The sequence below is a fragment of the Callithrix jacchus genome, chromosome 17 (genome assembly GCF_049354715.1).
Source record: "Callithrix jacchus isolate 240 chromosome 17, calJac240_pri, whole genome shotgun sequence".
NCBI lineage: Eukaryota > Metazoa > Chordata > Mammalia > Primates > Cebidae > Callithrix > Callithrix jacchus.
In genome coordinates, this window is record NC_133518.1 from 79,572,489 (window position 1) to 79,585,822 (window position 13,334).

The 13,334-nt window shown below is 41.3% G+C and overlaps 1 protein-coding gene across 23 annotated transcripts in view; it reads right to left on the bottom strand.

Moving 5' to 3' along the window:
- Window positions 1-13,334, bottom strand: part of ULK4 (unc-51 like kinase 4) — a 677,547-nt gene that overhangs the window by 528,891 nt on the left and 135,322 nt on the right. For all 23 annotated transcript variants that reach the window (XR_013528778.1, XR_013528777.1, XR_008477287.2 and 20 more), the window contains one exon: window positions 8,813-8,974. Coding sequence is in view for 15 of the 23 variants with exons in the window: in XM_078354734.1 (XP_078210860.1) it covers window positions 8,813-8,974 (162 nt within the window). In the remaining 8 variants the exon portion in view is untranslated. The remainder of the gene's footprint in view (window positions 1-8,812; window positions 8,975-13,334) is intronic.

A 13,334-nucleotide genomic window follows, 5' to 3' on the forward strand; every position in this document is an offset into this window, starting at 1 on the left:
GGGATGGGAAATATGTGGAAAAGTGAGTAAAAAAACAAAATTCTAGATTGAGAGAACAGACGTATTCACATGGAGACATAAAGATTAAGTTGTCTGACTCAACCGGGACATTTATCGGGTGCAGAAAAAGAAGAATACAGTAGGAAAAAAGAGACCTCAAGCTCCATCCAGAAAAGCAGGCTGGAACCAGAGTTGGTCCACAAAGCTGGGAACTTAAAATGTTATGCCATAAGGAAAGGGAAGCCCTTGAAAGTTTTGAAGGAAAAGAAAGAAATGATGATATTCTGTGTGTACATGAGAGACTCCAAAGAGAGACACAAGCTTAAACTAGGAACAGTTTTATATAATATCATATAAGCTCCTTCTCCCTGGTTTATATTTTAAACGGATTTATAAACTTGATTAATAGCAAAAACATCAAATATAAAACAAATTGTTAGAAGTAATGATGTCATGAGGAAGGACGGGAGGAAGGGAGATATCGAAAAAGATTTTGAACAATACTTCCATTTTCTTAAACATCTTAGAAAAAAATTAAAGACATTTTCTCTACAAGAATAAACTTCTTTTAAACGTTATAATAAAACAAGGAAAACAATACTTAATTGGCATAAAACACATTATCGACCCTCAAAATGAAATTCTTTAAAGTTAATGTTTTTACTTAATGCTAAACCTCATTTCCAAATCTTTTTTTTTTGTTTTTAAACAGAGTCTCACTCTTGTCGTCCAGGCTGAAGGGCAGTGGTGCAATCTCGGCTCACTGCAACCTCCACCTCCAGGGTTCAAACGACTCTCCCACCTCAGCCTCCCAAGTAGCTGGGATTACAGGCCCCCGCCACCACGCCAGGCTAATTTTTGTGTTTTTAGTAGAGACAGGGTTTCACCATGTTGGCCAGGCTGGTCTCAATCTCCTGACCTCAGGTGATCCACCCACCTCGGCCTCCCAAAGTGCTGGGACTACTGGTGTGAGCCACTGCACCCGGCCTCAATCTTTATGAAAATGCTAAGATGGCTTTATTATAGCCAGAAAGGAAAAGGTAAGTGTAACTCATGTCACAGAAAATGAGAAGGACTTTTTCCAGATGCTTCCTCTTGAGGGCAGGAATGAGAGGGGGGAGGTAGGAATCGGGCCGTGAAGAACCTTCAATCTTTCACATTTACACCATTCAAATTTTTCAAATAAATGCATATTAGTTTTATAGTAATATTTGAAGTTACAATCTAATGCCAATGACCATATTACGTTTTTACTTGTATTTTTTACTTCCATAAACATTTATGGAAGTTTTTAAATTAATAATATATACATTTACTGCCATTTCTGCAATAAACAAGTAAATGTGCACTGAAAAAATGAGCATTTGTAGGGTACTGACTAGATACTTCTCCCTAAAAACAAAATGAGTCCCTTTCCTTGTGGAACTATCGCAGGAAACACCTGTAACATTTTATAAACACCTATAAAGGGAATAATCACTGACTCCATTTCAAGCATAGGCCAGGGGTTTGTATTCATTTGGAGCTACCCATGTCAGAAGGAAATTCCGTCAAACAATTAAACTCTGCTTGGGGCATTTTTCAAGTAACTCTTCAGTGTGTCCTCTTCCTTTCAAAGGAGCTGTGATGGATAAACCAGACATCACGGTTTAGGAAACACAAAACTAGAGTTCTTCAGATCTAAAATGCAAATTGCTGAGTTTTGGTAGAAAAGTATTAATAGTAATATCTGAAAAGAGTAATATTAAAAATGAATTCACTATTTCTCTGTGTCCATGTAACACAATAGAAAATGAACTCACTTCTAAAAATCTGGTCCTGATTTTACAATTTTCAGACATATGTAGGGGTGTGTGTGTGTGTGTGTGTGTGTGTGTGTATGTGTAAAAAGTATTCTTTATTTTGAGACAGTTTTGCTCTTGTTGCCCAGGCTGGAGTGCATGGCACAATCTCGGCTCACCGCAACCTCTGCCTCCTAGGTTTAAGCGATTCTCCTGCCTCAGCCTTCCGAGCAGCTGCATGCCACCATGCCCAGCTAATTTTTGTATTTTTAGTAGAGACAGGGTTTCAGCATGCTGACCAGGTCTCAATCTTTTGACCTCGTGATTCACCTGCCTCGGCCTCCCAAAGTGCTGGGATTACAGTCGTGAGCCACTGCACCTGGCAAAAGTATTCTTTAATTATAAATAAATTTAAAATTTTAATTAAAAAATAAAAATTGTCAAAGTTTTAAAAACTCATTTGTAAGGGATCTAAGAAAATGGCTGTTTATGAAATCAAAACAATATTGTTTATTTTCCTAATCCAAGTGACGTCCCTAAAAATCAGAATTTTTCAAGCAAATTAGGGTTCTCTCAGCAATGACTTCAACACAGCAAAACAATGAGTCTCAGCCCAGTGCGGTGGCGCACATCTACAATCCCAGCCCTTTGAGAGGCCAAGGTGGGCAGATCATGAAGTCAGGAGTTCGAGACCAGCCTGGCCAACATGGTGAAACCCTGTTTCTACTCAAAATAGAAAAAATTAGGTGTGATGGTGCACACGCCTGTAATCCCAGCTACTTGGGAGGCTGAGGCAGGAGAACTGCTCGAATCTGGGAAGCAGAGGTTGCAGTGAACCCAGATGTCAACACTCTACTCCAACCTGGGCGACAGTGAGACTCCATCTCAAACAAACAAACAAAAAACAGTAAGTCTAAGTCTCATTGGCACTGCAATGATTCTTGGAGGAGCTGGCACTACAAACCGACTTTCCATTGAAATAAAATCTCTACCCAGTGGTGACAAGGAAGTTTCTCACTAAAAAGATTTTCCCAGACTACTTCTGGGCAACTGGAAAGCCTCTTGTTCAGAATGCTGCCAAAAGCCTAACGGACCTTTCGTTTTGAAAAGCTCATGCAGAAATATTATTTAATTCACTTCTGAATATCAAACTCGGTTGAGAGCTTCTGAGCAGCTGAGAAGACCCACAGAATCTTAAGAGGACACTTGTATTTTCTGAATCAAAAAAAGAAATCACATCAAGGCTGATCTTCAGTGATGTGGTTTTTAAACATTTACTTATTAAACTGAATCTGATCCTGTATTTTAAAACTGGAAAAAACTGTTCCAGTTCAAAATTCACATCAAAATTTACTTCCAAAAGAACGTTTAGCATTACCTCCAGAATTTGGATTTTCTTACACTCTGTTCAATAAAAGCAGTTTCCAAGAAAGAGACTCACTCAAAATTGAAGACCGCATATCTGTTAGAAACATACGAACAGAATCGCCAAGGAAGAAAAGGTTTAAGTACCATTTCTTTTGGTATTTCAAATGATTTTTTGATGTCATATGAAATTACCCTGGGAGGTTTTTCAAACTACACACACTCTTATCTGACCCCTGAGAGATCTTAAGACATATCAGAATAGGGGCAGGGGGTGGACAGAGAAGAGGAAGTAGTCCATGTTGCTTGAAAAGCTCCCCTCCAGCCCCAGTGAGGACCACTATCCTGCACGCTTCCTCACTATTCGACACCTTTTCATCTCAGCACTTCAGTAATTGTGATTACTCCGGCTACCTCTCTCATAGGAGCCACTTAAGTCAGTCTAACTCTACAGGTCTCCCTGGTTCTCACCATGGTCTCTATAGAGGCTTTTCCCTATAATCCCAATAGGTCTGAGACTCACTTTTATCTATTCAGCACATTCCCCAAGTCAGGTCCTCTCCCTCCAGCTACCAATCCCTACCAACGCTGCCACTCCATGTGAAAAGGACAAGTTGCTATCTTTTACGGTAAGCCACACCGGCGCATTTTAAGACCTCCAAGGGCCAGGGCAGTGGTTCGTGAGCATCGGCAGGCTAGGCAATGTTCAAGTCGAAGTGACTGGCCTCTCCCCTGGGGGAGTCTCGGTCACTAAGGCTGGGTTTGGGCCCGAAAATCTACATTTCTGCCAAGTTCCCAGATAATGTGAATGTTGCTGGCGTGGGGAACACACTGGTGTGGAAGAATCTATGGAGCCATGAGATCATCAGGAGAAATCAGCCAGCAAATCACTGACAGGCAGAAAACAGAGACAGTTACAAGTGAACAGCAAGTGCAGGTTGCTCCTCGGCACAAAGCAGTGCGACCCTCCACCTGCTCATTTGTCCACGTGACTAGCAGGTAGCTACCGAGCACTGCCAGGAGCTTAGAAAAGAACAACAGGACTTTGGCCTTCCTGGAACTTACGTTAATGAAAACAACTGTGGTAAGTAAGTTAAACAAAGCTGCGTTCACTAGAGGGGAGAGCCAAGTCACGGGGTCCTCACTGAGGAAGTGACACTTACGCTGAGACCTGAAATAAGGAATTAGCCATGTAAAAAGCCAGCAGAGAACATACAGGCACGGCAAACAGCAAGGAGAAAGGTCCTGAGGCAGAAAATGCTTACGAATCCTGGGAAATGTCTGAAGGTAAAGTCTGGAGACAGAGTGATGGAGGGAGTGAGTGTTACAAGACAGAGCAGAAGAGGCAGGCAAGGGCCAAACCACGCAAGACACTGAAGGTCACGTTAAGAACTCTGACCTGTATCACCAAATGTATCCATTAACCTCCAGGACACGCTCCTGAGAGGTAAACAGCGAAAAATACCTGAAGAAGAAGGTTCAGCCATGGAAGCCACCCCAGAGAGGAGGCGACTGTCCTTCCCCGCCAGGAATGTGCATGAATTATTTTCAGAGCACATGTTCTCCGTTTGTATAACCTCAGTCTTTAGTAAACCCTCATGCAAATCTGTTAACCGTGTAGGTGCACTTTTTTTCGTAAGACCGTGATGTCAGAGTAACTGTACAATGATCTCATGCTGTTCTCCCACCTGCCTTTTATTATTATGTTGTGGCCTATTCCTCTTTGTCTCCCAGTAAGGACGGGAGTTTAATCTTATTAACCTCGGCCCTCTGCTCACATTTGGGCAGGATGCTTTTCTTTGCAAGAAGAACCTTAACTTGCAATCAACAGACCTGGTGTCAAACAGAGAGAGAAAAACAAAACATAACCCTAAATTTCAAGGAGTTTAAAATGTCTAAGACATTATAATAAAATAAACGAACAAAACAAATTGACTAAGCAAAATGTGCTGCTTTAAATATTAACATTACCTTAAAACAAAGCAGTCAATTCTCAACTTCTATCTAGGATTATTAATAAAGTATTATTAACTTTTCCAAAAAAAATGAAAGCTTTGAAAAATGTGCGCAGATAAGAAGAGGAGATATGATTCTATAAAGTTCATTCTGTGGGGAGAACCAAGTTGGTGGAGCCTAAAAGTGGCCTTTGGAAGACCATTTAGAAAGCTACTCCATGCTGGGCGTGGTGGCTCACGGCTGTAATCCCAGCACTTTGGGAGGCCGAGGAGAGTAGATCACAAGGTCAGAAGATCGAGACCAGCCTGGCCAACGTGGTGAAATCCCGTCTCTACTAAAATTACAAAAATTAGCTGGGTGTGGTGGTGGGTGCCTGTAGTCCCAGCTACTTGGGAGGCTGAGGCAGGAGAATCACTTGAACCCAGGAGGCAGAGGTTGCAGAAATCACGCCATTGCACTCCAGCCTAAGCGACAGAGCAAGACTCTGTCTCAAAAAAAAAAAAAAAAAAATTAACAAAACTCATTTTACATTTTTAAAGGGTTACTGAAAGCAAAACCAAAATATGCATGAGAGATTGTATGTGACCTATAAAGCCCAAAATATTTATTATCTGGTCCTTTACAGAAAATATTTGCCAACCTCTGATGTGAAAAGAACAATGCAAACAGATCATCATCACATGGCAACCACCACAGAGGTATCTGCTACAGGTGAGAGTCGTCGATGGATGCCATGGAGATTTAATGAGGAAACACAGACAGACCCAGGCTGAGCTCCGCCCTACAGAACAAAAGCCCCGCAATCTAAAACCTGTAAACGGTCTGAAAACACAAGGACCGAAAAACCCTACCAGACTGGAGGAGACTAAAGAGCTAAGACAACAAAACACAGGCCAGGCGCAGTGGCTCACACCTGTAATCCCAGCATCCTAGCACTTGGGAGGCCAAGGCGGGTGGATCACCTGCAGTCAGCAGTTCAAGACCAGCCTGGCCAACATGGCAAAACCCCGTCTCTACTAATAATTCAAAAATTAGCGGGGCATGGTGGCAGGTACCTGTAATCCCAGCTACTCAGGAGGCTGAGGCACAGGAATCGCTTGAACCCGGGAGGTGGAGGGTGCAGTGAGCCGAGATCGCACCATTGAACTCCAGTCTGAGTGACAAGACCAAAACGCCATTGAAAAGAAAAGAAAAAAAAGCCAAGACAGGATGGGACAGGCCAGGACAGGACAGGCAAACCATCCTCCTGAACAGGGACAGAATCTTGGCACAGAAAAGAAAACAGAGACACTGTTGGGACAACTGGAAAATTTCTGCGAGAAAGTAATGATTCAGATAAACGCTAGGAGCAAGTCAAAGACTCAAACCTGACGCGTCGGGTGGAAGGACTAGAAGACATGAGGTGGAACAACTGAAAAACACCTTGCCAAGAAGACAAACCATGAGAAACCATGCTGAGCACCAAGATCTTAATAATGTGATCTTTATAACGCAAACCCAATCAAAACAAGAGAGGTTTTTCTAAACGCCCAGGATTTAAATGAATGCCTTGAAATAGTTTTCAATGGTGCCTCAACAAAGTTCACTGTGTACTGTGTAACTCTTTCTGATTGTTCACCTGTAATTGTTAGCACCACAACTGGTTGTGGATTTCTGTAATTTTGAAAACGTGTGCATCCTGAAACAGATGTGTGTATAATCAGTGCTATACATCCTTTCTTAATGATATTCAGGAGAGGACTTTTAACCGCTGAACTTCCAGATTATATACGTAGCACAATATGAGAAAATTCCAGAAACGCCCACAGGATTTAGCAACATGGAAGTTATTAGTAACCTTAGCAAGTTTAGCTTCAGTGGCATTTTTTGGACAGCACCAGATTGGGCTAAAACGGAAATGTAGGCCAGAAAGGAGCAGCATGTGGCAATGGGTCTTCAGAGAGGTACAGCTAGGAATGGGGGGATAAGCAGCATAGAGACTTTTCAGTGTGAGTGTGTGTGTGACTGTGTGTCTGTGAGTGTGTGTGCAAGTGTGAGTGTGTGACTGTGTGTGAGACTGTGTGTCTGTGTGAGTCTGTGTATGTCAGTGTGCGTGTGAGTGTGTGTGTCTATGTGTGTGTGTGTGAGACAGTGGGGGGGGGTCTGTGTGTGTGACTGTGTGTGTGAGTCTGTGTGTGTGCGCGCACAAAGGTATTTTAATGAGGTAAATTAAAGAACACCTAAATGCTGACTAGAAGAACTTAGTAGAGAAGGAAAGATTTGAGATCTAGGAAAGGGTAAAAAGAACCATTTAAGTGAGGTTCCCAAGAAGGGACCAGAAAGAAGACTTGGAGGAGCATGAAGAGGATCGTCTCTGACAGGAGGATGGACAGCTTGTCGACAGCGCCAGGACGGAAGGAACTGAGAGACACAGGTGTGCAGTGAACAGGTCCTACTTACGTGGCACAAGGCATGGCATCATTCCCCTCGGAGGGCTTCGCTTTTCTCTGGGCAGCAGGGGGAAGGTCCTGAGTGAGGAGGCGTGATGAAAACGAGAGGATGGGGACATAAGGAAGGAAGACAGAGTGAGGAACTGCCACAGAGAGAAGTGCAGGAGCGGCCAACCAGGGAACACAAGGATGCCACCTAACGTGTAAGAGCCCAGATGAGATCGCTGACTCAAAGGGGTATTCAAACAAATCACATGAGAGGGGGTTGTATTTGGTCGGTAGACTATTAAATTGATACAAGCATGTTAAACATCTTCATACGTAATTATCCTTTATATCAAGTTATTAGAACCATGTGAGCAAAGTAGCAGGCAACCAATCAAAACACAAAAACGGCAAAGTCACAGACCCCTGAGCATTAAATGAATCCATCTGAACCACATGATAAACTCATCGGACACAGAATCTGAATGAGGATGCCAACAGGGAAAAGTCAGCAACATCAAAAACAGAGTAACCCAAACCCTGTACCCCATATACTGCCACAGTTTTCTACTATCACCTCTAAATAGTTTTTGAGGCTGGACACGGTGGCTCATGCCTGTGTAATCCCAGCACTTTGGAAGACAGGCAGATCGCTTGAGGCCAGGAGTTCAAGACCAGCCTGGGCAACATGACAAGACTCCGTCTCTACAAAAATACGGAAAAAAATCCAAGCATGCTGGTGCATGCCTATAGTACCACCTACCTGGGAGGCTGAAGCAGGAGAATTGCTTGAACCCAGGAGGCAAAAGTTGCACTGGGCCAAGATCATGCCAGTGCACTGCAGCCTGCACGACAGAGGGACACTCTGTCTCAAAACAAATAAATTAATTATTAATTGGTTTTTAAAACCATAATACCATAGTCTTTTTTTGTTTTTTGAGACAGACTCTAGCTCCGTTGCCAGGCGCCAGACTGGAGTGCAGTGGCGTGGAGTTCTCCTGCCTCAGCCTCCCGAGTAGCGGGGATTACAGGCACGCACCACCACGCCCAGCTGATTTTTGTATCTTTAGTAGTTTCTTAACAAGGTTTTACTGAAATTCTCTCAAAGTCCCAAGGTTTTCCAGTCCCCAGTTTTCAAAATCCTATTTTAAAAGGAAATCAAGTTATTTCTCTCTATATTACTCTGAGATTTCAGTTTCCTACCTATTCATTTAAGTTTACGCTTATTCTGATGTTTTCTTCAAACTTGGTGTTTAAAGATACCCAGATATATCACCAAAAGACGCTCCAGCTTACCGATATTGCTGTTATCCTAAGGGAATCAGCAGTGGAGTGTCTGAACAGGTACCATAAGACAGGTCCGACTTCTGCTGTAATAAAGCCCTTGGCCTGAGCAGAAAAGGTGGTACAGACATTTTCAATTATTTTTGCTGCCATGTGATTCACAATGCGTTCTTCCTAGAGAGAAAGGATACAGATCAAGGAGATTAAAATAGTATTAATTAGTGTGAGAATAAATACATGTTATTTCTTTATAACCACTACAAATAATTTTTTTTTTTTTTTGAGACGAAGTTTCTTTCTTGTTACCCAGGCTGGAGTGCAATGGCACGATCTCTGCTCACGGCAACCTCCGCCTCCTGGGTTCAGGCAATTCTCCTGCCTCAGCCTCCTGAGTAGCTGGGATTACAGGCACACGCCACCATGCCCAGCTAATTTTTGTATTTTAGTAGAGACAGGGTTTCACCTTGTTGACCAGGATGGTCTCGATCTCCTAACCTCGTGATCCACCCGCCTCGGCCTCCCAAAGTGCTGGGATTACAGGTGTGAGCCACTGTGCCCAGCCCTGCAAATAATGTTATGATACCAAGGCTGTATCATCTGCCTCCAGATGTGTAAGGCATCTTAGGAGAAATGATAACTCTTTCAGATCACTATGAAACTATTACATATAATCATTTGGTAATTCACTAGCAAGCTAGCATAACATAATTCTCCATACATTTTAATAAAACAAAGACACTGAAACAATCTGGAAAATAAACAATATAACTATAATATAAAAATTGGAAGATAATTTTAAAATCATACAGAACAGGCAAAATCATCCTCAGAAGCCATCCAGTCCTAGGAATAATCTGTGTACCAATCAGCCAGAGTGGAAAGATTGCCTAAATAAGGGACATCAAGGAGAATCCTAAGAAAGGTATTGCTTCATTGGCGTGACCAGATTAATCCAAGACTAAAAGCCATTCTGGATGGTCCTAACGGTGCAAAAAAGTTAGCCTCAAAAAGATTCAACTGTTTCCAGGTAATAAAAATGGGCCCAAGAAAAAGCCCAGAAGTACAGACACTGTAAAAACGTCAGCACCCAATCACATAAAATTCAAAGTGACAAACATCTAATTAAGCATTGCCAAACACGCCAAGCTGAAAACGCCGATTCATAATTCAATCTCTAGAAATGACTGACAGACTTAGCAGAAAGATATTAAATGGCTATAGTAAATACAGTCCACATACTCAAGACGGAAGAAGAAAGCAAAAACACGATAAGAGAGAAAAAAAGACACAAAATTCATTCCAATCAAAAATCTACAGATAAACGATGCAACGCCTTGTATTAAAAATACACTGAATGGGATTAACAAATTAAGACACTACAGACTAGATGATTAGTAAACATGAAGACATAGCAATTAACAATAAACATCTATCCAAAATAAACACAGAAGAAATAAGACTTGAAAAAAAAAGAAGAGAGCATCAGTGAACTGTGGGACACCTTCAAAAGACCTAATAAATGTGTAGTTGGAAAAATGCTTGAAATTTTGTCTGAGAATTTTTCAAATGCATGAATACTGGTCATTCCAGGTCTAAGAAGCTCAATGAGCCCTCTGCGAAGAAACAAAGAAAAATCACACCAAGGTACATCATAATCAGACTGGTAAGAAAAGAAGACCACACACACACACACACACACACACACACACACACACACACAGAGTAATAAAGAGAAAACCTTATGGACAGGGGCAAGGTCTCATGCCTGCAATCCCAGTGCCTTGGGAGACCAAGATGAGAGAATCCTTTGAGACCAGGAGTTCAAGACCAGCATGGAAAACACAGCAAGACCCTTTCTCTACCAAAAATTCTAAAAATTTGTCAGCCATGGTAGTGCATGCCTATAGTCCCAGCTACCTGGGAGGCTGAGGCAGGAAGATCAGTTGAGCATGGGCATTGGAGGCTGTAGTGAACTGTGATCACACCACTGCACTCCAGCCTGGGCAACAAAGCAAGACCCTGTGTCAAAAATAAAAACAGGCTGAGCACAGTGGCTCACATCTGTAATCCCAGCACTTTGGGAGGCCGAGGCAGGTGCATCACGAGGTCAGGAGATCAAGACCATCCTGGCTAACAGGATGAAACCCTGTCTCTAAAAAAAATTAATTAATTCTGCAGACCACAGTTTGACAACCCCTATTCTAATCCTTCTGTTGGTTAATTACACTAAAATTAATAAACTGTTGAGCCCAAAAAAAAAGTAATTAATTAATTAAAGTAAAATAAAAAGAAAACTTTACAAGCAGCTAGAGTAAAAAGGCATATTCCATAGAGAGGAACAAATATGACAGGGAATTCTCAGAGAAACAATACAAATCAAAAGACAATAGAGTAATACCTTTTAAGTATCAAAAGAAAAAAATGGGTAACTGTCAACCTACAAATTTACACAAAAATAGCATCTTCCACAATAGAGGTAAAATAAATACTCTTCCAACATACAAAAGTTGAGAAGATTCATCACCAGGCAGAACTGCACTATAAAGTATTAAAGGAAACTATTCAGGCAGAAAAAAATGATAATGAGAAGAAAATTAAATGTATACAAAAAGAAGAAGAAAAAAATAAATATGTTAATAAATATATAGGTTATTTTCCTTAATTTTTGAACCTATTTCAAACATAACTGCTGCTGTTCTTATATACTGTTATAACAGTATGTGATAAATTCGACTTACATACTGTCAAAAAAAGATTTATAATAATAAGCCCATAAAGGTGATAAAAAGGCAGGAAGGACACAGAAGAGCAGGATAACACTATCAACTGACTTTTACAATGATCCAACGCTCTGCCCAAAACAGGTAGAAGACACATTCTTCTCAAGATCACAAGAAACGTTACCCGGTTAAACCATGTACATGGCCATAAAGCATCTTAGCAACTCCGTACTCACAGATTAATTTGAGGTGAATCACAAACCTAAATGTAACAGTTAGGACCATAAAGCTTCTAGAAGAATTCATAAAATACATATTGTGGTAGGCGAAGCTTTCTTAACCAGGACAAAAAGGTACTAAATATGAGAAAAAGTATTAAATTAAGCTTCGTTAAAATTTTACATTTCTGCTCATAATGACACCATTAAACTTCATAGTATCTCAGACCAGGAAAAAATATTTACATCCAGGCACCGTGGCTCATGCTTGCAATCCCAGCACTTTGGGAGGCCATGACGGGTGGGGATCATTTGAGCTCATGAGTTCAAGACCAGCCTGGGAATCACGGAGAAACTTCTTGCCTCTACCAAGTGTGGTGGTGCGCACCTGTAGTCTCAGCTACTTGGGGGGCTGAGGTAGGAGGGCGGCTTGAGCCCAGCAGGCAGAGGGTGCAGTGAGCCAAGACTGCACCACTGCACTCCAGCCGGGGTGATACAGCCAGGTCTTGTCTCAAAAAAAATCTACAACACACATACATTAAATATCGGAGCATTTTATATAAATAATACCTTAATTAAAATAGTAAAAAATACAGTAGAGATTATATAATCCTATATCTAACAAGGAAAAATATATATGCAAATATTAACATATACATAAAGGAAGGGCAAAGAAAGGTATATAACACCCTGTGAATGATGACTGTAATAGGAATGGATTGTGGGGAGAAGGGGCCCATTAATTCAACTTTAGATATTTTTATATTGCTTGGATTATTGCAATAAGTATGTATTTTTCCAATCCATATTTATGTATTTTTCATATAAAAACATCTTAAAACGAGCAGAAGATACAGAGTAATAATATCTAAGTTTACGCCATCGCTTTTGAATTTTGCTAGCTATGTAACCTTGAGTATTTTTGTCTCTCTGCCTGAGCTTCACTATCTATAAAACGAAGGTAACAAAACAAGCAGTTAGAGCTTGAGAATTAAATGAGATAGCATACATGAAGACTCAATCTAGAGCATGAAAAGTAGTAAATTCTCAACAAATGTTAGCTTTTCCCCATTATTATTAATACCACACAGTACAAACTACAAGGTTGCTAGGAACAAAAATGTAAAGATCCTTTAGTCTCTCAAACTTCAACACGTTTTCATTTCTCAGAATGAGTATCTGAGAGAACTCTTCCTTCCCAATCCTGTTGCCTTCAATGCAGCCAGAAAAAATTAACCTAACACTTCTAGCCTCTGTGTTCCTTTATTCACTCTACTTGGGGACATAAAATGTGACATCTGCTTGACAAACGTGAAAAGAGAAACCTGGATATTTCTGAGTGCTCAGCTCAACTCTTCCCCCTCTTCCCCACCGCACAGGGGTGTCCTCACCTATCTCCCAGTTGTAAGGTCGGCCTTAACTGGACAGGTACCCCACGTGGAGACTGCCGCTGTGTCTGGGGAAGGCTAAGCTTCCTAGGGTGGCGGGGATCCAATATGCGGAAGCCTATTTGCCCACAGAGATAAGCTGCATCCTCTATCCTAGTTCTCACTACAGACAAATACTGATATTTTGTCCTCATATGCCTTGCTCTTT